This window comes from Anolis carolinensis, chromosome 4 (assembly GCF_035594765.1).
Source record: "Anolis carolinensis isolate JA03-04 chromosome 4, rAnoCar3.1.pri, whole genome shotgun sequence".
Classification (NCBI taxonomy): domain Eukaryota; kingdom Metazoa; phylum Chordata; class Lepidosauria; order Squamata; family Dactyloidae; genus Anolis; species Anolis carolinensis.
Window position 1 is genome coordinate 63,169,685 of NC_085844.1, and position 24,887 is coordinate 63,194,571.

General features: G+C 38.5%; 1 protein-coding gene across 3 annotated transcripts; it reads left to right on the plus strand.

Annotated features, from left to right (window-relative positions):
- The first annotated feature begins 4,790 nt into the window (after nt 1-4,790).
- On the plus strand, nt 4,791-23,305 carry prelid3a (PRELI domain containing 3A). 3 transcript variants are annotated; one of them, XM_062980557.1, is made up of 7 exons: nt 4,791-5,071; nt 11,120-11,288; nt 11,559-11,648; nt 13,943-14,013; nt 14,103-14,205; nt 14,572-14,663; nt 18,690-23,305. In XM_062980557.1, exons 1-6 carry the CDS (start codon nt 5,040-5,042, stop codon nt 14,623-14,625), a joined length of 519 nt encoding a protein of 172 aa, XP_062836627.1. In that variant the 5' UTR covers nt 4,791-5,039; the 3' UTR covers nt 14,626-14,663; nt 18,690-23,305. The 3 variants fall into 3 exon arrangements, with proteins under 3 accessions (XP_062836627.1, XP_062836628.1, XP_062836625.1); XM_062980558.1 differs by lacking the exon at nt 14,572-14,663 and adding an exon at nt 10,019-10,098 and having other exon boundaries at nt 4,801-5,071; XM_062980555.1 differs by lacking the exon at nt 14,572-14,663 and having other exon boundaries at nt 4,805-5,071.
- The last annotated feature ends 1,582 nt before the right edge of the window (nt 23,306-24,887 follow it).

The following is a 24,887-nucleotide window of genomic DNA, read 5'->3' on the forward strand; positions in this document are numbered from 1 at the left end:
AAGGTGACGCAATCACGTCGCCCCACGTAACCCCTGCGTGCGCAGGCTCTTCTGGTTGTTTTGGACGCTGCTTGAAGCTTCGTTGAAGGGAGGCGCGTTTCTCCTGGGAAAAAAGGGAAGGAAAAGCTGCTTTCCCGTGGGTAAAGCGAAGAATGCAACCTTCGGAGTTGGGGCCCTTCCACACAACCCTATATCCCAGAATATCAAGGCAGAAAATCCAACAATATCTGCTTTGAACCGAGTTATCTCAGTCCACACTGCCATATACTCCAGTTCAAAGCAGGTATTGTGGGATTTTCTGCCATGATATTCTGGGATATAGGGTTGAGTGGAAGGGCCCTTGGGTTACAATTCAGTCCCATCTCCAAATGCAGAGAGCTACTTGTGACTCACTCTGGAAACTGATGTTAAAGGACATAATGAAACAGTTTACAAAATAATAACATATTCAATATTTAACAAACAGTAACTTTTGTTTTAATGGAGTATTTAACCATTAACAGTTAGATGCTCCACTGAATAGCACTCCAACCTTAATGCCAACAGCACTATTTCTGACTACCATCTAGTAGGTTATACAGTAGAGTCTCGCTTATCCAACGTAAACGGGCCGGCAGAATGTTGGATAAGTTAATATGTTAGATAATGAGAGATTAAGGAAAAACCTATTAAACATCAAATTAGGTTATGATTTTACAAATTAAGCACCAAAACATGTTATACAACAAATTTGACAGAAAAGTAGTTCAATATGCAGTAATGCTATGTAGTAATGACTGTATTTACAAATTTAGCACCAAAATACCACAATGTATTGAAAACATTGACTACAAAAATGCATTGGATAATCCAGAATGTTGGATAAGCGAGTGTTGGATAAGTGAGACTCTACTGTATCTACACTGATTTTTAATTGTCTCTTTAGGCTATATTGAGATGTGTAATTAGCAGTTTACAAAAATCACTAAATGTTGGCAAAACTAATCAATTTCTCTTTCTTCAGATAAACGTAATCCATGTCATAATTTAGTTATTATACAGGCTTGTAATTGAATCAGCAAAAGTTACAGGCAAAGAGTAGGTGTCCATGCTAGGTAGGAAAGATGGGAAATATAGATATTCAGATATCTAGCATCCCAAACACTTCTGATCCTAAGCATTTCAGATAAGTCTGAAAAGAGATAATCTGCAATGTCAGTTCTTTTATGTTTCTTGGGCTCATTCCACACAGCTGAACAAAATCCCACATTTTCTGCTTTGAACTGGAATATAACAGTGTAGACTCGGATAACCCAGTTCAAAGCAGATACTGTGAGATTTTCTATCTTGATATTCTGGGTTATATGGCTGTTTGGAAGGGCCCTAAATTATGTCTCAGATTTTATTTCTGTTGTCAGTAAAGATGGTTTAGAAGAGGGTTTCAGTGGAGGTGAAGACTGCTCCCCTTCTCAGCCTTATGGCAACAAGGACAAAGGGCAATAAAAGTCAGGTAATAAAATTGCAACTCCGTTAGTAACAGGGAAAAAAATAATCTTTTCAGATTCAGGCTTCCTTGTCCTTTGTACAGCTGCCTGCCACTTTCTTAGGGAGAGAACACTGCATTTCTCAAGGTGTATCTACTGTTACATCTAAAAAAAACATTTAGGTGCTATATACCGCGTTTCCCCGAAAATAAGACAGTGTCTTATATTAATTTTTGCTTCCAAAGATGTGCTAGGTCTTATTTTCAGGGGGTGTCTTATTTTTCCATGAAGAAGAATCCACATTTATTGTTGAACAAAAAAATGAATTTATTATATACTGTACAGTAGTTGTCATCACAAACCAGCATAACCAGACAAACTGAATCCTATCAATAATTTCTTGTTACTACCATTATTTCCATGTACAATAGTCTATGGTATGTACATGTACCAATCCTGCATGCTCTGGTGTTCTGTTTGGCAGGCGTTGGGCATGCTTCCAAACAAAAACTTTGCTAGGTCTTACTTTCAGGGGAGGCCTTATATTTAGCAATTCAGCAAAACTTCTACTAGGTCTTATTTTTCGGGGATGTCTTATTTTCGGGGAAACAGGGTAGGTAAACTTTAACAATCGTAGTCTAAATTAAATAGTTTTATCTTTATTGGAGATTTAAAAAATCAAAATAATTACATTTCAGTCCATTAGTTCTTTCTCATTGTGCCAGTAAGTGTAGTTAACCTCATAGAGGCAGTTTGGGGCCCCTTCTACACTGCCATATAATCCAGATTATCAAATCAGATAATCCACATTGTCTGCTTTGAACTCGAATGTTTGAGTCTATACTGCCATATAATCCAGTTCAAAGCAGATCATTTGGATTTTACATGACAGTGTAGAAGGGATCTACACTGACATATAAACTGGATCCCAAGGAAAGTTACTTTTCTTTTACTAATGGAGCTGAGATTATATTACCTATCTTTAATTGCCCTTTGTCCCCAATCCCCACTTAGCCAAGAAGGGTGTGACCGCTACCTGCACTGATCATCCTAACTAACAGAAAAGTGAAATAAGAGACAAAGTACAGGCCTGGGATCAGCAGTCTTAGAAATATTTGGCATTTGGATGAGCAAAGAGTATGATACAATGGTTTGAGTGTGGCGCTAAGGCTCCTCTACATAACCAGATATTCCAGGTTATCAAAGCAGGAAATCTACATTATCTGATTTGAACTGGATTATCTGTGGCCCCTTCCACACAGCTGTATAAAATCCCACATTATCTGCTTTGAACTGGATTACAGTGTTCCCTCATTACTTCGCAGTTCACTTTTTGCGGATTCGCTGTTTCGCGGTTTTTCAATAAACTCTAAAAGACTATTATAAATCATAAAAAATTACAATTTACAGCCTAAGGAAGGGAGGAAGGAGAAGCCCAAGAGAGAGAAAAGGAGCCCAAGCGGCAATGGGAGGAGAAGGAGGCGATTTATCAACACACGATTGATTGATAAAGACTTAAAATAGTGTATAACTACTAAAATAATTCATAAATGTTTTGTTTTTGTTTTATTATTATGTTCTTGGTATTAAATGTTGCCAACTGTTGTAAGCCGCCCTGAGTCCCCCCGGATGAGAAGGGTGGGGTATAAATGCTGGAAATAAAAAATAAATAAACATTAAAATAAATATAGTGTCCCTACTTTGCGGATTTTCACTTATTGTGGGTGGTCCTGGAACCCAACCCCAGCGATAAGTGAGGGAACACTGTATATGGTAATGTAGACTCAGATAACCCAGTTTAAAGCAGGTGCTTTGGGATTATCTGCCTTGATATTCTGATTTATATGGCTCAGGAAGGGCTTTGAGTTCACACTGCCAACTATTCCAGTTCAAAGCAGCTAATGTGGGATTTTATTCAGCTGTGTGAAAGGGGTCCCAGATTATCTGACAGTGGAGACTCATATAAACCAGTTCAAAGCAGATAATCTGGGATCAGATCCTGGGATATAGGTTAGTGTAGAAGGGGCCTAAGACTGGAGATCAGGGTTCAAATCCTTGTTTGGCCATGGAAACCCAGTGGATGAGCTTGGGAAAGTCACTCTCAGCTTCAAAGGAGGGCAAAGGTATACCTGCTCTAAATACCGTAAGTCTTGCAGAAAAACCTCATAATTTGGAAATAATGAAGTCGAACATGACCCCCTCCCCAATAAAAGATAATAACTTATAGTTTTGCTAAGGACAAGGACATCAGGCTGGATAAGGGTTAAGTCTTGGTCAATTTGCAAAGACAACAACAACAAGAACCCTTCCCATGTTAGATAGTGTGTACATTTTAATCAAGGCTTTATGTCCTATATTTCATATATAGCAGAAGGTAACACCTTTGTAGGTAAAGGTAAAGGTTTCCCCTGACGTTAAGTCCAGTCATGTCTGACTCTGGTGGTTGGTGCTCATCTCCATTTCTGTTTTATATTTTATACTGTATTTAATTGGTTGTATTTTTTATATGTTGTTGTTTTTAATGATGTATTGGCATCGAATTGTTGCCAATTGTACGCCGCCCTGAGTCCCTCCGGGTGAGAAGGGCGGGATAGAAATATTTGAAATAAATAAATAAATAAGCCGAAGAGCCAGCGTTGTCCATAGACGCCTCCAAGGTCATGTGGCTGGCATGACTGCATGGAGTGCCGTTACCTTCCTGCTGGAGTAGTACCTATTGATCTACTCACATTGGCATGTTTTTGAACTGCTAGGTTGGCAGAAGCTGGAGCAACAGCGGGCGCTCACTCCCCTCCTGGGATTTGAACCTGGGACCTTTCGGTCTGCAAGTTCAGCAGCTCAGTGCTTTAACACACTTCACCACTGGGGCTCCAACACCTTTGTAGGCAGCCGATTTTCTCACACCAGAAGCAACTTGCAACGTTATAACTCCCATGATTCCATGGCTTGGTGCTAAAGTGTTGTCAAGCTGCATTAATTTGTGTGCAGAATAGATACATCCCTAATTCCCCTTCCTAAACTGCAAATCCCAGGATGTTGCCATGGCAGTTAAAAGTGCTCTAGTCTTTAAAAAGTGCTGCTAGACTTTTTCTCCTTCCCTCACTTTATTTCGCAACCAAGGGCAGCACATATGCTTTATTTATGTTTGTGTTTTGCACGCCTTCAACGACAAAAAGAAGCTCAAGGAGAGGGAGCCTCGCGCCCTCAGGAGCAGGCAACCTTGAGACAGCGCACAGGTCCACTGACTAAGGAGTCACGCGCTTGCCGAGATAGGAAGCACAGCGGTGACGCAAGCACGCCACGACGGGGAAACATAACGGCCGCCGTTTCAAGGACACTTCCCGCGCGTGCGCCTTCCAGCCGCGGCATCCTCTTCCGGCTTCTTGCCTCTGCGCCCAGGAGGACCCGCCGGCGCGTGACGCAAAGGAGCCCTGGCCTGGCCTCGCGCAGGGGGCGACGTCACCCGTCACCTCTCACCCAATTTCCGCGAAAAGCCCCGCCCTTTCCTTTTTGTGGGGGCTAGAAGCCGGTTCACCTCACAAAAGCAGCCGCCATTTGCGTTGCTGCCCGCCCAGGATGAAGATCTGGAGCTCAGAGCACGAGTTCGGGTAAGAGGCGGCTTCTTGCAGCCTTTTGATGAATGTCTCGCATCCCCCCCCCCCCCCCGCTTCTTCCTTCGGAGTAATCTGGCTTTAGCTGCTTCGCTTCCTAACGCCCGCAATGTCTTCGCCCGGTTTCCCCAGGGATGGAGAAAGCCCTGAGGTGCCATGCTTTGGGCCTATAGGGCTTTAAAAATGGTGGGATGGCCGCTTTGAATTTCTTGGGAGAGAAAAAGCTGGATATAAACCAGGCATGGGCAAACTTGAGCCCTCCAGGTGTTTTGGACTTCAACTCCCACAATTCCTAACAGCCTAGCGGCTGTTAGAAATTGTAGGAGTTGAAGTCCAAAACACCTGGAGGGCCCAAGTTTGCCCATGCCTGATATAAACACTACTACTGATATTTTTTATCTATTCCTTTTCAGGTGAGCTTCATAAATGCATATACAAAATTGTAGTGCTGTTTGAGAATTGTGTCAGGGTGGCCATAAGTTAGTATTATTTGTTATTAAACTTTATGATTTTTTTCCTGCGTCAACAGCGACTTGAGAAACGGCAAGTTGCTTCTGGTGTGAGAGAAATGGCCGTCTGCAAAGACGTTGCCCAGGGGATGCCTGGATGTTTGATGTTTTTATCATCCTTGTGGGATTCTCTCATGTCCACGCATGGGGAGCTGGAGCTGATAGAGGGAGCTCACCCACTCTCCCTGGATTCAAACCACTGCCCTGCCCTGTGGACACAAGGGTGTAACCTATTGTGCCACTGGGGGAGTTGCGGTGGCACAGTGGGTTAAACCCTTGTGAACTGCTGACCAGAAGGTTGTTGGTTCGAATCCACAAGACGGTGTGAGCTTCCTTCTGTCAGCTCTAGCTTGCGTGGACATCAGAGAAGCCTCCCAGTAGCACATCTCGGTGTCTCCTGAGCAGCGTCTCTGTAGACAGCCAATTCTCTCACACCAGAAGCGATGCAGTATGTTCTCAAGTCGCTTCTGACTCCATAAAAAACTATTTATATTCTGCCCCCTCTTCCTGAAGGGACTTGTGTCAAACTCCATTATTTCTACATGGTCAATGGACCTTGGGATAGGGTGAGTTGGTAAACCAGTACGAAAACATGCATTCAAAGACATGAACAAGATAAAACAAATTAAATCATTTATTTGAGTCCCCTTTGTGGGTGAGAAGGGTGGGGTAGAAATGTTGTAATAAAAATAAATATTTACCTGAACCTGTAGATACACAGTTGTTCAAGACATCTTCAAAGTGTCTGCTGGGGACATGGTAGATTTGTTGTATACCTTCGAGTGGTTTTGACTTACGACAACCCCACAGTGAACCTATCAATGTTTTTATGGAAAGATTTGTACAGAAGATGTTTTTCATTGCTTTCTTCTGAGGCTGAGAGAGTGTGGTTTGCCCAATATTACCCATTGGGTTTGATGGTCGAACAGGGATTCACACCGTGATATCCATAGTTGAACACTCAAACAAGACCATCATGCTGGCTCTTAAACTATTGCAAACTTATTTTTTAAAAATCAAGTAAAAGAGAATAAGCATTTTAATAAAAGAAGTGTTGGCTATTCTTTCCACCTCAAGGACAGATGGTTGCCCTCTGGTGCCACTTGCAGGAAAGAAGAGGAGAATTTGGAGATTTCTTTTTTCTTTTACACTTCCACCAGGGACTCTATGAAAAAGACCACACTGGGAGCTTGTTGAAATGCTCTTTCTGTCTCTCCATGTTCTCTCAGTTGGCCTTGCTGTCAATCTTGGTAACAGTGGAAAAACTTGGATTGCTACTTTTTTTTTTTAGAAAATGTTATGAATAGCTGTTATTGGCTATTCTTAAATACCCAGAGTCTAGATGTAAATAAGACAGAGGTTTATGTTGTAAAATTTTACAAATGTAGTTTAGTGATAGCTGGGAACTTGGATCATTTTTAAAGATAGTTTAACAAATTTTTGAAAGTTAGGGCTACCAGTGGCTGCTAATTATGGTATGATCTTTATATATTCCCACTGTTCCCAGAGGCAGAATATTTTTTATTATAAATTACTAGGGGAGAGTAAGCAGGAGGATGAGGTTAGGCTGATACCATACTAAGGAACCTCCCTTGACAGTTGATTAATCACTTGCCACTTGTGGGAACATTAGACTGGAAGAGATAATACTTCAGTCTGCCCAGCATAGTTTCTTTATGTTCTTATAATTGGTACCAGATATATGGTTTCTATCTTTTGATATTATTATCTAGTGGGCTAGGTGAGAAACTTTATTTTGAGATGAGAAGTGCAGAATACTACCTTTTCTGTTCAATAACCTTTTTCAAAGGTCATATCATGGTAATAGGTCTCTGCTGTCTGAGAATTTGCCACTAAGTAGAACTGGTTTCTACGAATACTCCAATATAGTACAACCCCTGTATCTATGGTACCAGTACCTCCAGTGTAATTTATCCATGTCCAACATAATATATGTTTTCTAGGAATTTTCTAGGCTCTCCAGTGTAACTGTGGTATTAGGCTGAAAATCATTTCAAAGGATTTGTAGTTATCTGCAGCTTCATGTCAACATATGGAATATGGGAACATATCTCCTGAGGATAAAAGAGTACACTTCCATATAATGCAGTTTAATTTATTTGACAGTGCAGATGCATCCTATGTTGCTGTTAACATAAACATCCTTGGGAATAAGCTGATAGGACCGTAGCATAATTCTTTGCCATGGGTTTCTCCATCTTCAAGTTACAAACAAAGGATACGATTTCTCGTTATAATTACTAGAAGATGATGGAGTTATATGGTATCTTTCTTCAAAGAAATAACAAAGAAAATAGCAGAATAGACAGCAAGACCTGAAGCCTAATTAGATCTTGCATGTAAAGGTTATGAAGACAGTGATGCTTAGCGGAGAATTAGTACTCTAGGAAAGGTGGCTGAAAATGGGCGGAGGTACTGCTGTATCTCATCTGTGCACAGATGTAAAGGAAATCATCTTACAAATGCATCCTTCTGGTATTTCACATCAAGACAAGCTTAGGTATTGCGTGTGAAAGCTTGTATTTACGTAATTGAGATAAAAATAGATCTTGATGTGCTTATTTAGAAAGAGGATTTATCACTCCTTTGGAAAGACGGAACAAGACTTTTTTTTTATAAAGACACCAAATCAGAACTTGTGAGAAAAACGACTTGTGGTATATCATTTCAAAACCAGCAGTTAAATAACTCTGTAGTAACTGTACATAAAACCAGCTATATAAAGCAGAAATCAGACTTCTTTTTGAGTAGTATAGCATACCTGGATAGACATTCTGCTTTAAAATACCTTTTTGTAGTCCTTCAGATTGAATATCTGCAGACTTTATTTTTGGAATTGAATTGAGAATTTACAGAAGTGGTACTCTGTAGAAACATGTGATAAATAGGTGGAAAGAAACAAGTGTTCATGTGTTCATTACGTATCATTTGACATTGATAAGGGCAGTCAAATGTCATCTTGTCCTTTTTAGTTACCTTAATAGGCAGTGTCTGAGTTAGGGTGTTTGAAGTAGCATAACCAGCATTGATTGGATGGAAAAATTTGGTCCTTAGTTATTAATTCTTCATGAATAAATCCATATCTTTTAATAGTAATAGCATTTATTTCATATTACTTTCTTCTTCTACAGTTAATCATTATACATGGACCAAACCTAGTCCAAGTGTCCTATTTGCATGTGTGCCATGCCCAGGAAGCGTTGCCATCTAATCAAAGTTTGCCTGGCATTTTGTGTTGAAACATTTTGACTACAATTGTCATTTTGAAGGTGTCATGCAAACTCTGTGATTCACATTCAATATTTGTGATATATGTGTGTGTGTGTGCATACATACACGTGTCATATTTTCACAAGATATCTGAGTGCAATGAAAAGGTAATAGTAATCTGCTTATACTTAAAGGAATATTTCAATTGGCTCTGAAATGCTCACTAAAACAACAGCAGGTCTATCAGGATCTTGGCAGCAGTGAACAGGGATGTCAGTTGTGGGAAGTTATTAGTGTATTATTAGTGATTTTATAACAGCCATTCCTAAATTTGCTGTTACTTGAACTTTTATGTATACACTGGAAATAAAAGAGCATTCTGAGCTTCATCTTTTATTCTGGGAAAGTTCTCGAGCTTAGTTGTTTTATCTGGTAAGCAGTTACAGTTTATTCCCTTAGCTCCCTGACTGCACAGTGGTCTCACCTATATATGGCTGCAGTTGAGCATCATAAGACTGCTAGGAGAAGATATGTGTTTAAGTGATCTTGGAGGAGAGTGCCGTTTTCCCTTTGTTGGGAGGGATTCTGAAGGTTATAGCTCAAAAAGTAATTTGTCAAAGCTTTTCTCATTATTCCTCAAGACCAAGTGCAATCCACACAAATGAACACCTATATCAGATGAGGGCTAAACCATCTTCAGATGCCTGTAGGTAGATGAAGGTTCTACTTGTGATCTACTCTGTCACCAGATATGTCTTTATCAATAGGAATCAATATTTATCTATAGATGTTTGATTAAGTGCTGTATTTTTCAAGAGACAAATGGTTTAAAAACAATTGTTTTGAAACAGACTAGGTCAAACATATAGATGTGTTTCTGAAGGTGCTCACAACTATGAACAGAACTTCCAGTGAGAAAAATAGCAATCTAGGAATAGGTGGCTTTAATATTGCAAGAAAATATGTTTGTGCTTTATGGCTGTGGAATCAACTAAATCAGTGGCTGTGTGCAGAAAATTTCCAAGGTGAACAACTGCTTGCAAGCTGATAAACCAGATTGCGATTGTTCCTGAATGCATATCTGGCACTTGTTGATAATAACTTCTGCTTTAAATAGTTTAAGAAAAGTGAAACAGTTTAACTCACCCCAAGAAAATCTAATAAAGAACAAGTTAAATACAACGTTAAACTTGTCATCTGAAAGATTTTCTTCCAGGTACCATTGTCCTTTACTGGCTAGGAAGAGGCTGATGAGAAAAATCACTTGTTGTTTTTTACAACTGGGTAATACTTGCACTCGTTTCCTTAATAGCATGAATGTTCTTTGGATGGTACTAATCTAATGCTAGAATATTGAAAAAACGCAAGCTGTTCTTCTTTTTTGTGATACAGGAATCTATCTCTATTCCTTCCTTTTTATTTTCACCTCTGCGACCAAAGTTTCTTTTGTAGATGTAGACACTACAAACACATCTGGTTAATTAATTGAGGTATATAATTGAGTTGCCCTTCTACATTTTGTCTTGCTTATTTGATTATTTATGGATTTGATTTAAATGTTGTCTCTAGGAATCTCTAGGTCCTGAAATGTGGTTATGGTCAGCTTCCCCCAGTCATACTGGAGAATCTAGAGCTTTCTAGATGGATCATTTCCCTAGAAATGTCTAAGTTCTCAACTTCCAGCAGAAGTCAAAAAGAATCATTCTGGGAGACATAGAAATTCATAGAGAGGTGCTCTCTCAGGTTAAAAAAAAGCAATTTGTTCATTTTGTGTTTTTCCACTTTTATGGATACTGTGCCCCTAACCCCACCAAATGTGGAGGGCTGGTTATATTCTCTTGTGCTATGGCAGCTTCTTTCTCTTTCTAGTGTATGGGTGTATGCATGTGCTGGGATTCTGTTGCAGGTATAAAGAGTTAAGCAACTAGCTGATACTCTTGTAATGTTGTACAGTGAAGCAGTATGATATTCAAATCTTTGAGTATGCTGTTATTTGTAGAAGTGGAAGAAAGCTACAAAGGACTCTTCTAGTGTTGTGTTTTCTCCTGCTGGAAATTGTCTAAATAAATGACTTTCCTGCTACTGTACTTCATGTCACTAACAATCTAATAGACAGTACGCATATGAAAGAAAAGATTGGATGAAGAGGAAAATAAGCAAGGGCTGCTACCAGCTTTTACATAATGTTAGAAAATGGTTGAGTTTGGGAAAATGTATTTGCTGTTACTTAATACAAATTAGAGATATTTAATTTTACAGTGAATTGTTTATATAAAATGATTCTTTTGTGTTTCATTTTTCCTAGACATCCATGGGAAACTGTAATAAAAGCTGCTATGCGAAAATACCCCAATCCTATGAACCCATCAGTAGTAGGAGTTGATGTCTTGGATCGAAGTCTTGATAGTCAAGGAAGGTTGCATAGTCACCGGTTGCTTAGCACTGAATGGGGCCTACCAAGTATTGTAAAAGCGGTAAGTTATCAAGTGAAGTTTGGTGGTCGTACAAATGCAGATGATAGTATTTTCATAGGACTTTTAGAGAATATTTTGAATAAGTTACAGAATGGTGTTCTGTTCTTAATTGCATTGCATATTATAACTCATTTTAAACTCTTAGGATGAGTCTTTTTAAGAATGTACATAGACAAAGAATAAGCCTTTTTTCTGAAAAGATGAACCACAGCAGACTTTCTAGACATAAATGCTCACAGTGTTTGAGTAATGTTTGTTTTTCTTTTTCAGATTTTGGGAACGAGTAGAACTGTCACATACATTAAAGAACATTCTGTGGTTGATCCTGTGGAAAAGAAAATGGTACTGAGTTCAACAAATGTAAGTAATGAAGTACTCTATATTGTATTTGTGAGTGGGACTGGGAGAATTGCTTGCTGCTTTTGGACACAAGACATGTGCAGATGTCATTGAATGTTGGATTGAAAATAAACCAGCATTCTGATTTGAGAAGTATATTCACGCCTGCTTGCAGCAGAAGCACATAGGTAAACCGCAGACTTTGGTCAGTCCATAACATATGAACTTAACAGCAGCTGCTGCTGCAGCTTATTTCTCCTTTAGCATGCCAGAATCTTTGGTTTGATTAAGAGTTTATTTATCTGCCTATAATTTATTCCATAGTTTGGAGCCCTACCTTATCACATTGTTCAAATTAGGTTAGTTCATTTGAATGCAACCTAGTTTAAGGCAGGTGGTGCTGTATAACACCAAAATTAAAACCAAAACTGTTATTTTGTGTTTGTGTAATAACGTTTGATTGTGTGTGCATGCCTTTTTAAGTTGCCCGTTGCTTTAGGGCAGTGGTTCCCAACTTTTGGGCCTCCATATCTTTTGAACTTCAGTTCCCACAGTTCCTAACAGCTGGTAAGCTGGCTGGGATTTCTGGGAGTTGAAGTCCAAAACACTTTGGTGGCCCAAAGGTTGGGAACCACTGCTTTAGGATGACCTGATATATTTCATAGGATTTTATTAAGCAAGAAACAGTCAGAGGTTGTTTGCCATGCCTTCCTCTGAAGGATAGCCTAACCAGCATCTGGTAGTCCCTGATCCGAGTACTAACCAATCTTGGTCCAAATTCAGATGTGATCTCCATACAGAGAATTCAGGCTTTCAGATTTATAATCCACCCTCCAAAAAGAGAAGAACAATTTGGGATTAATAACATGGCTTTTTGGGTAGATAGAAGGAGGTTACTGTGTTACTTTTGACTGAGTTACAATACTGCCTATATATGTATGCACATGGTGCGTTTTAGTTCCCAGCATAGTGTATGTAGGATTGCCCATTGAAAACAAACTTTAGGACAGTCTTCTCTTAGCCTGATGAATGTCGGACTGCAGTTCATCTCACTAGCATGTCGCCATTAGACATTAAATGTGTGATACAAGTTGTAGTTAAGCATATACCTGAAATGCACCACTTTAAAAAAGACTGCTTCAGGGGAAATTGTTTTTAAAGGTGTTGATCTAATTTAGATTACTTCTGGTCCTTGAATCATATTTGCTAATTAATTTGGATGTTTGTTTAGTGCCTCATAGCCTTACAGGCCCCAAAATCGATACACAGCAGTAACCATTTGGCAGGTTGTTTATGAATTATGATGGTGTACGGCAGACTTATGCCATTGCAACTCATTTTTTTGCTCACTGCTGAAATCAAAATACTGTTTTGATTTCAGCAACAAACAAAAATGCACTCCAAAACCTTCTTAGGCCCCTTCTGCACTGCCATATAATCCAGATTATCAAATCAGATAATCTTCTTTATTTGCTTTGAACTGGATTGTATGAGTCTACACTGCCCTATAATCCAGTTCAGACCAGATAATCTGGATTTTATATGGCAGTGTAGAAGGGGCCTTAGTAAGCAGTTAACCACTTTCACTGACAATTTCTGTGTTGTTGGAGAACAGAGCCATGCATGGGGAAGTATTCAGCTATTTTCTTGTCACTGCAAGGGCCCGATCTGCTGAAAATTCTGAAGAATTGCTACAGCTATCTACAGATGCCTGTATGAAAGTAACTGGGATGTCTCTGTGAATCACCCTACTGTCTTACAGCACAGAAATGGTCATGATGTGTGCATTTGGGAGGAGGGGGTGACTGTGGGAGATATGGGTGTGGAGACTGTTTTCAGATGTTGAAACTAAAAAAACAAAAGCAATATTGTGTTGAAAATGGTAAAAAATCCATAATTGAAATAGTCCCAATAGACATAGTGGAGCCCCCGGTAGTCAATGAGTTAAACCTTTGTGCCGGCAGGTCTGCTAACCGACAGATTGGCGGTTCGAATCCAGGGAGAGCGGGGTGAGCTCCCTCTGTCAGCTCCATCTCCCCATGCGAGGACATGAGAGAAGCCTCCCACAAGGATGGTAAAAACATCCTGGTGTCCCCTGAGCGGCAACATTGCCAGTGGACAATTCTCTCACATCAGAAGCAACTTGCAGTTTCTCAAGTTGCTCCTGACACAGAAAAAATAGACATATTTCTAAGAGTCAAAGCCCACACAAAACAGTACAGTTTTGCCTTTCTATTGGAAGCTCAAAATAAGGTTAATATAAAACAAAAAAAATGGAAATAGGAAAAAACTGTTATTTCTTTTCCTTTTTCAAGATAACACTCACAAATCTCGTGTCAGTTGATGAACGATTAGTTTACACACCTCATCCTGAAAACCCAGAAAAGTAAGTTAATATCCATTGTTTTTGTCCTTCAATCAGAAATGGGAAGATGCGGCATTCTGTACTGATCTGTTTCTCTCTTACCTTTTCAGAACTTTGCTAACCCAGGAAGCAATTATTACCGTAAAAGGTGTTAGCCTCAGTAGTTATTTGGAATCTTTAATGGCAAGCACAATATCGTCTAATGCTAGAAAGGTAAGTGTAGGTTTCCAGACCTCAAGGTGAAAATAATTGTTTGGGAATTTTGTAATATGCAAGGCAGTCTCAAATTAATACTGAGATATACCATAACTGGTAAAACATATGGGCTTGTGTGAGCCTACCTTTCCTTTGCTGGCCTTGTTTGTGTAGCATCCAAATGCTATGTTTATATGTGTAGCGTCCAAATCTTAGTTTTGATGTGGGAATTAATTGAATTCTAGGATGTAATTAATTGAATTCTAGGTCATATTTTTGTAACTTGTTAAAATGTTTAATTTTGTTGGGGGCTCTTGAGATTGCAGGGCTGATGATGGAATAATCTTTTTCTGTAAGTTGTAAATCTTTTCTGTGTTACTCTAGGGGTGGGATGCTATTGAGTGGACAATTCAACATTCTGAAAGTGTTCTAAGCTAGCAGTCTCTCTCTACAGCTGCATTTTATACTAACTAGTGGTAATACCAGCATTTGTTATCTTGGTACAACATTTCAGCTTCTAGCAAATCTGCATGTCGTTGTGATGTTAACTTTTAAAACATGCATGCTTTATATATACACACATTGCATATAATAGAACATCATCCATATCTTCAATATTGGATTCATAGGCATCAGTGATATCTGAAGTGTTTGAAATAATTTAAGAGGTTCCTAAACAAAAAGCGAACCATTAATTATGCTTGCATTTTGTTTTTACTTTGCCTTTTGATTGTGTAGCATGCTATTCAACCAAGGGTAGAGAAACTATTTTTATGTTGTGGGATATGTACAGTCATCCCTCCACATTTTGAGAATTTGATTATTCACAGATGTCATAAAAATGTACTCTGGGAATAGGTTCTCCAGTGTGGCTCTGTAGTGAACTTCCTCCAGTTGTGCTAGAGGACCTAGAGATTTCTAGAGATAATACCTCTAGGAATCTCTAGGTCCTCAAATGCAATTCTGTTATCAGCTTCCAGCAAAAGTTGGCCATAAAGTCATGCTAGAAGACCTAGAAATTTCTAGAGAGGTATTTTCTCAGGTAGGAAATAGCAATTTCTTTATTTACGGCTTTATACTTTTCATGTTCCCCAAATCCCAGTGAATGTGGAGAGATGACTGTACTGTCAGGGCTAGCATTTTGCATGGGGTGTTTGTTGGCAGTGGGTGGAGCTGTAGCTCAAAAGTGGGTAGCCCCCTCTTTTCAAGAAACGATTGTAAGTGGAACAACTGTTACTGCAATATAGAAAATCTTACATATTATTGTAGACATTTCACACAGCTGTAACTCAAGCAGATGTGTTCTCCTGTAATAAAAAAATCACATACAAGGTTTTGTACGTTTTGTAAAGATCTTTTTTTTAAAGTACAAACATGATGCTTGTGCTTAGTGTTTATTAGGAACATGACAGGAAATGTATGGCTACTTCTGAAAACAGCCTCAGGATAGGCTGGCAGATTCTCAGATCAGTTCTGCCGCACATGTGCTGTGTTTTTAACCTTTGTAGCAGAAGAAAGGAAGGGGTAGCTTGGTCATAGGCATGCATCTCCTGGCACACCTAGGTCTTGCCTTATGCAAATGCTGCACTTCACCCTTTTACTCTAGCCTCATTGGCATTTGGTTTTCAGGTTATTTAAATATTTAGACAGGACCAATAAAATAAAACACGCTGGCTTCATTCAGATACAACCAATTGGGTTTGCTTTAGCCTTGAGCAGCAGTAAACTTTGGAGTTGTGCATGTTCCTCTCACCTCTCTTCTCTATTTTGCTTTGTAAATGAGAGGTGAAAACTCTGTCTGTGGTTGGCAACAAAATCGTGACATGTCATTTGGTTAAATCTCATTTTAATAAAAATGTGAACCAGCCAAATTTTGTTTCATTGAGATCTAGCAATCCTCTTCAGGATCTGAATTGGAAACTAAAAGCTTCTTAATTTTATTTCCCCCCCATGAAAGCAAGTAAGGGGAAAGAACACATCTTGTACTTTTAATAACAAGCCACAGTTGAGTTGTTACTTCTGAATAAGTCCCTTGTCCAAATTTACATCAATTGCTGTTACTGTGAAAATAGCTGTTCTTGTATTCTCTAATTAAATGTAATATTTTTAGAAACTGATACTGTTATGTATCTGTATGTACAAGTAATTTAGGTGGCCGAATTTTAAGAACTCTTTAAGTTAAATAACAAGGAAGACTTTCCTAATTTTTAAACAGAACAGTCTGATAGTCAGTCTTGAATTTGACAGCTGAACTTCATGTCCTGTTTGCAAGAGTGAAATACATAGTATGTATTATTATTATTCTTAATGGTCTAAATTTTGGAGTGTGTGTATATATTGTTTTAAATGCTAAACATGCACTGTATGCTTCAAATATAATCAATTCAACCTGCATAATTTCTACATTTTTAAAATATATTCTCTGTTTTTAAAATAATAATCACTCAAGTTATATGGAGTTTTTAACTCATTCTAGATACGCAGTGTACTACCAGTGTATATGTAATTAAGGATGCATGTATTGTTGCAGTGTGCTTGCTTACTGTTGTATACTAATATGCTGTTTTAAGGCACATCACAAGTTCTGTAAACCAGTCCTCTGTCAGATTGTTTTTTGCTACTTCTGTTCATACCAGGTTAATTTAAAAGGGGACAAAATCATAGAGTTGCAAGAGACCATAAAGGTCATCCAGTCAAATGCCCTGCCATGAACAAGTTGCTTAGTTTTTATATGAAATTATTTCATAATTTAATACCTGCAAGCAATGCTGGAAAGACTAGAATCCATAGGATTTTCTTTCGAAGCTGCAAGAAGTTTACATGAGCAGGCGGGGATTCAAATTTTCATTTCACTGTCTAGAATTTGTTTAAAAGCAGACTTGCTATACTTCAAACCTCAAAATTTGTATTGAGTGTTCAGGTTAGTTTTGCATGGCTATCAAATTTACATTAATATCTAACATGACTTGAAAGTTTCTCTTAAAATGCGCATACAAACGATCTCAATCATTTGGTTCTAAGAATGCAGTAGTTCTGCTGTCTGTTCTGCAGTGGTCCTGTCAATTTGTTCTCTTAGCAAGTTACTATGATGTTGGATCCCTTTTACTCTTCTCTGGTTATTTGATTCTGAATCCAAGCTCTGTGGCTTCTAAGATTCAGATGGGTTGAATTTGGCTTAATATCACAAGTTCTTTGAATGGGATTTTTAAAAGCATGAAAGAATTGGAGAAATTCATGAAACCTGAAAAAACATCTTGAGGTGTTTTTCATTTTTCTTCTTTTTTTGGGGGGGGGGGGGGAGGTGTAGTTAGTTTTGAGGGACATACATGCCCCTGAATTTGCTGCTGGAAATGTTGGATATGGGAATTTTGAGTGAAGTTAGCATAGGATCCTAGGTTTGACAGAGACATTGCTACTAGTATGTTATGATTTGATAAATTGGGTAGAAAGCTATAATGCAGATAAGCCCTAAGGTTGGCTATGCTTTTGTCCCATTCTTTCCTTAATGCTCTTTAACTTCATCCCAAATGCCAGGTTCACGTGAAAGCGATGTAGTGATCTTTCTGTGACAACAGTGTGACACAAAAGAAGGTTACTATACAGTGGGCCCGCCATATCTGCAGACACATGATCTCTGTTCAATCCAACATGGATTCAAATGTGCACAATACTGTACATGTGAATCTGCCATAGGCAGCATGTCAACCATCCGCTTCTGTCCTTGAGGCTCCAAGATTGCTTCACAAGGCGGAAATGACTGGCTGTGTATGTTTGCCATTTCCGCCACTGTGCCCTACACCATTTTTAATAGAGGTATATAAGCTTTGCCTTGTATTCACATACAGACATTGTGAGGTGAGGCTTTTGAGTCCCTACTAAAAATGGCAGCAGGCAACAGCAAAGGCAGTGCTAATCTGGGCCTCCAGGCATGCCGCACTCTTATCTTGTGCCTCGAAGCGAGAAGCAGGCGTCTGGCATGCTCTCTAAAGGTGTGGAGAGTCTGAAGAATGCAGGTAGTGTAAATAAATTAGTAATGTTATTGGGTAGAATTAATATTTAAACTGTTTACATTGTGTACAGGGCATACTATATGAATGCAAGAAGCAGATATGGGTGACTGCCACATCTAGAGCAAGTAGTATCATTTATCCTCTGGTTAAACAAACAAGCTGGGCCAGAAAGATAAATGATACTGCTTGCACTACACACAGCAGTTTGGCCTCTCTGCACTGATCTAATATCTGCAGTTTTCAACAGAATTCGCCTATAGCCTGTAACTGTTGGCTTCATTTTCCTAGGAAAAATGCATTATCTGAACAGATGAACTTCCATTTTCAAGACTGTTCTAAGGGGGTGAATTTCAGTAGCACAGTTCATTAAGAAATACAAGAGATAATAAAGCAGTTTGCTTTTGAAATTCTTGGTGTCTGACAGAGGAAAGATTTATAATTTCTGACATGGTATCTGATAGATCAAATGAGATTTTGTTCTTTCCTTAACAGGGCCGAGAAGCCGTAGAGTGGGTGATTGGCGAACTATCCTCCACGCGCGACAGCATGAAATCCACAATGGCAGCTGCTTCAATGGAAGATTGACGAACTATGACAAATGTTATTTTTCCATTAGATTTTTTTTTGCCAAAATGATACTCCATAGTTTTTAAAGAGATGTATATATATTTGTTTATATAACAAAACTCTTACAGGACAGAAGCTACATTTTTAATGTATTTTGAAGCTTCCATGGGACCCTCTAGTTGCCTGAAGTGCAGATTGACATAACTATATTTCTAGTTTTTCCACATCTTTAACTTGAACTGTTGGTTTAGTCAAAGTATGGAAACCTCAAGTCCTCCTGAAGTAATGGATTTTGAAGTACAGGTGCGGATGGAGGATTAGAGTCTGCATAAGTACCATGCTTTGGTAAACAAACTAAGGGAGTTAACTTTTTATTATGTATTCCATTGTGCCCTCTGGTTAGTATTTATTATTTTCTGTAGAGGTGCAGCTACTGTCCTTCTGTAAAGGACAAAGGTACAAAAAGCACTGGAGATTTTACCAATCTCTTAATAACTCGTTTTAAATATGGGAGGATAGGTAATGACAGAAGAGATGACCAAGCTTGTCCAGTGGGCCTTCCTCAGAGTTTGCAATCTGGGATCTGCTATAGGTTTTTGAATGTTAATTCCTATCAATCCCAGTTAGCATGGCCAATTGGCAGGGATGATGCGACCTATAATGTAGCACATCTGGAAGACAACAGATTGGCTACTCCTGGCCTGCAAAGGTCAGCAGCAGAGCTTACATTTGCTTTAGTAGAACCTCTGTGGGAGCCAAATTTTACTGGGGCTTTTGTACAACAGTGCTCCTTGTGGTGAATTGCGCTCTCTGGTGACAGAGGCCTTCTAAACATTGGTCTTCGTGGGGACAAGATTGTCTTGCACTGTTTAAATGCAGAATCCTTTACCTCTGATTTTTTATGCTCAGTCTACAGTTAAGGACAGAGGAACTGTCCTGTTGCTAGCACAAAATGGCTTGACTCTTTGTTCTTATTTGTTCATCCAGTAGGCATTTTTTTCAGATATATATTCATATGTGAAGATAACTGATACCTTAGTGGAAAGTTAGGACTAATTTAATATGTAGTTCTTAGTTCTAAGAAAATAACTTGCAAATATTTTGATAACTTGGCTGCTTATCTTGCTTTTATTTTTCTGTAATGGATGGCTGAACTGCAGAAGGAATATTGTCCTTTATCCTTTGCTTACCTGCATTTCTGTTGAAGTACATGGCAGGGTGGAATATGCTAATGTGAGGCTGAGCCACCATCCCACAGAAGGAACACCTTTGACTGAGATAATTCAAATGCCAAGTCACTTCTGATTTCAACTGAATGTTCTCCCAAGTAACACTTAGGAATAGTTCTTTTGAAATTGGAAAAAATGATTGGGAAAACCCTCGTTTAACAAAGGTTGAGATGACTCTATAGCTTGATACTTCAGACAGAATATAGGTTAAAAAGAAGAGAGATAAGCAGAGTAAACCTTTTTAATGAAATTGCAATGGTTTTGAAAGTTTATGTAAATTTGGAGGCAGTTAAATTTTGTATTTAAAGAGTTAATTCGGTTTAACATCAAAAACAATTCTTTACTGAATCATGAAAAGGCTGATCCTTGGTGAAATCTCTAGAATATAAACCTAGAAACATCTCAAGTCAAATGCATTTTCAAACCTGTATTTCAGAATGGTAATAGAGGGAGAGGACTGAAGTTCCTTATATATATTTGAAAATTTCTCCTGTCGACATATATCCAGTAAGAAAAGGGTTTTCTTTCCTTTCTTCAAACTTTGTGTTCCTATTTGCATTTCTTCCTTTCTGGGTTTTTAACAAGAGATCAAAGAAAAAAGATTGAAGGTTAAAAATCCCTTTTCTGCTTTTAGTGAGAGTCGAATCTCACATAGTGAAAAGAGTATGACTTCTGCTTAAGCTCATCGTGCCAGAATTCTTATGTGGAAGCACAGTTATCCAAGATACAATGTGATATGAACTTCATGCTTATGTAAGGAGACTTTTGACAGCATGTTATGGGAGGAGGACTTTTCTGTTCCTATACCATCTGGCTAATTTCAGCAGGAAAAGCTAAGGCCTGGCATTGTGTATTCATCTTACCACATGGAGTTTGAGGAAATGTTTTAGTGTTTTAACTGAAAACAGCCTGTTACTTATGAACAGTGTCACACAAGTTCAGGATTGTAGTGCATGTATATGTACCTCATAGAAAATAGGCCAGCTAGTCAAAATAACCAGCTTTCTTCTGCACATAGATCTTATTCTTATCCTGTCCCTGTTTCTTTCGGAAAGTACACTTCTTCGTGCTGGTCATGTTTTATTTCTGGCTCTTGTCGTCTTTAGCCATTGAGTTTTGTTTTCTTCAATATTCCTTCTACCTACTAATGGTGATCTCTCATACTTCTTCTGCTGCCTACTCTTGGCTCTTTACTGATGTACCTCTCTGTGATGGCAGCTCCATCATGTAACTTGCTGTCATTCCTGGTGTTGTTCTCTGGTTGTAGTGGAAACCTCACTGACACTTCCTGTATATGAAAGGTTGAAGGAATGTTTGTTTGCACTTCTCTAAAACGGTCTGCTTTTAGCAGCTCCTGTTGTGGCATTTTTCTTATTAAATACTGATCAGTCATCTCTTTAGCTATTGACAGTCTTTCAACAGCCACAGGCACGCACTTTATTTTCACTCCAAAGCAGAATGGCTTGGTTACCATCATCTTGACATTTTGTGGACCTTCGGTGAAAACACTCCATGATTTTCCTGAACCTGGTGACTGATGTTCTCCTGATGGTGCTAGGCACAAATCCCCACAAATCATGGTGATTATCCCCCCTTGCACCTGATTCAGACATTCTCCTCAAGTAAAGGCAAATCGAGTCGTGCTTTTATCTCTACATATCCCTTTCCCTTGTCTAAACCCTTAAAAGTGCTTTTCTTATTGTTGGGCATCCCAGCATGACATACATCTAAGCTAACCTTTTGCCATGTGTCCCTCGCTTAGTCTTTGAAGTATCTATAGTGAAACAGGAAATGGTCTCAACAACAGGAATGTTGACTGTCACCTTCATTCTACGCACAGATGAGTTCATTGTTCATTACTACGATGACAGCGTTCTGGTTCTTCCTGTATTTGCTTGGTTCATTAGTGATTCTTCAGTAGTGAAAAATCTGGTTTCTCATACCTGGCTTTGTAGTTTGTACTTAACAAATTGTTATCCATGGAGCTTACATTTGTTTATGAGCATTCAATTAGAACAATGGAAATTGGACTTCAAAGGGCATTAAAAAACAAAATAAAAAGCAGACTCTTAAAACATTCTTTCGTGGCATCAGGACTTAAGACAGTTTGCCATATCATCTTGGATCTTGAATAGGGAGACACTGGCAGAAGGTTTATGGGAAGGGGGGGGATCTTAGGGTTTCCCTTTCAGAGAAGGCAGTAAACACCAACTACTACAATCTGAATATGGTTCTGAAGGGAATGTTTTTACATTTGTCTCCAGTCTCCAAGCTGTAGAAAACTGGCCAATAAACCGAGTGCTTCGAAGTTTGTTTCAAGCTGTCAAATTAGTTACTTTTTCAGTTAGAGAAGGGAGAGGGACATTCTTCAGCTTCATACCCATAAATTTCTCATTTTACCTTACAGTAAATCTTAACACAAGCTAACAAATGTTCCTTTAAGGTTAAAAGAGTACAGTGCTAGGAGGAAAGGAGACAAGTTCTCTAAAAATAACATAGTAAAGTTGCAGGCAAGAGAACAATAACTAAAGAATAAATCACAGCAAATGCTTAAGACCTTCGCCTTTCTGTGCTTTGACTAAGCTTTTTAAAGCAGAGAATCTTTTCATGTCAGGTGGTAAATACCAAGGACATCTGGGGGCTATGAATAACATGCCCTACTTAGCAAACTGCCTTGTTTTTCATTATGGTGAAACAAAGCCTGCGTCTGTATGTATTGTTAAGCAATATGATCATGCAATATAGGACTGAATCATAAAAACTAAAAATAGCACCACTATGAAGGCTAGAAGGTGTAATTCTCTGGTCTCTGTAATTGAGATTATGGAAGCATCTGTGGACTCATTACAGCAGAATTATAGGTTCAAAGCAGTGGAAATACTGTCAAAACAAAGACTGGCACTCCAAGGAAATTATGCTTACTATATTGAATGCAAGGCGATTGATTTATCTGCAAATATTGATAGGGCTGCACTGAATGTGTATGGAAATAACTGAACTTGTGTGTTAAGTGTTCTGTTGTAACAGTTGTTTGGTGCATGATGACATGACTGGAAGTAATATTGTGCAAAAGATTGGTCCACCATAATCCCTCAGTGACCAGGGGACTTAAAAATATTGTATAACAGTCCCTGCAAGTTATTCAAAAGCTATGCTGTGAATTTTTAAAAAATGTTTCTAGGTAAGCATATTTTTTGGTTCTGATATATAAAAACAAAAATGAAACACAAAAGAGATGGCACTGTGCCCAGTTTTCATAACAGAAAATTCTTGTTGGTCTCTGATGAATAAAGGAAAGATAATGCTACCTGATCACATCTTTTTTTATTAATAATGCATGAACTGCATGTCAGTATTACATAACAGGAAAACAAGCAGAAAATTTCTATTGCCTTTTCATTTACAAATGGCCAATTGATGCACCAGGAGCCATACAGAAGACATGCAGAGTGACATCATCACTTAGGAAGGAATAAAAAACACCAGCTTGTGCTTCTATTCTTTTTAAACCTTAACATTGTTCCTGAACTCTGCAGACTTATATAACCAAGAAAATGCAGGACTAATAAAAATTCCCTTTCGATTAAACTATTCCACCATGAATAACTGAAGATGCAATGAGACGAGTTGGCTTAAACAGCTGAATGTAAATGAGCAGAAATTAACTCATGAGTCATAACTGACTTGATAAAGCATAACTCCATGACTAAAGGAAGAACGCTGTAATGTGTTTGCATTTGTTTTAATTACATGGGATAAAAATGGGGCAGTTGGTTTCCTGTAGTTTTAAATTATTTTTCTTTAATTAGGGGTTTTCAAAGACAACACAAAGGTATTACAGTTTGTGAAGTATTCATATTGTACTAAAGTTCTGAATTTAACCATACCATTATCTATGTAACCTGTATATCATGAAATCAGGTTGGCAGATGTAAATTCCTTTTGAAAACAAAAGGATTAGAAATAGGCCAAGTTGAAGAGTTCTAACCAAATTATGTTGTTAGTCTTGATAGAGTAGACCAATTGACTATTGGAGTTGCCCACGTGTTGATGAAACCTAATTCTCTGGGGTTACTTCTTGTTGGAGCTAAATGAGAGGATTCCAGACAGAGGCCACATCGGGGCCATGAATACACCTGGGGCAAAGTTAGAGCTAAATCCTCCTCCGACGCCAGTAATTTAAATTAAAATTTGTTGCCACGTCTCAAGGGTTAACTGGCAGTTCCTTATAATTTAGTACCATGTAGTAGTGAATTGACATTTATTCCCCTCTAACTACTTTGGACCAGACATTAAAAAAATACTTAGATTTGACTTTATAGAGTTGAGCTTGTCTTCTAAAAGCCAACCACTTAAAAGATGGTAATAAAACCAAAGCCATGTATTGAGTTAAAAAAACATGCCCTATTATGTTTAGCCGAAATGACTGATACTTTAGTGGGATGAGAACACAGGTAGACAATCCCCAGCTACCACCTTTTCATGGATGGGAAGAAAACAACAGATAACAATGTTATTTGTAAAATTGACAGCCAGGGCTTCAGTCACTTCCTTCTGTTGCTGTTTAAACAATGAATACCTCTGCCTTCATCTTAGGATCCAAGATAGTGGGCGTTACTTAGCAGAGATACTGAATCTAAACAACGGGTTTTATTTACTACTTTCAGTATTTACAGTTATGAATAGTACCTCCAGGTAATAAAAATAATATAAGCAGTAAACACCAGAAGAACAACTCACTAGCTTATGTTAGATAAATTAACATCTGTTAAGATTTTACATAACTTAATTTCTTACTGCTGTGAAGGCCAAAGATGTGAGTATGGTGGAATTGCTCATCCATCTGTGAAAAGACACTTGTATCTACCTCCATATCAAATCCCATCTTTGAAGG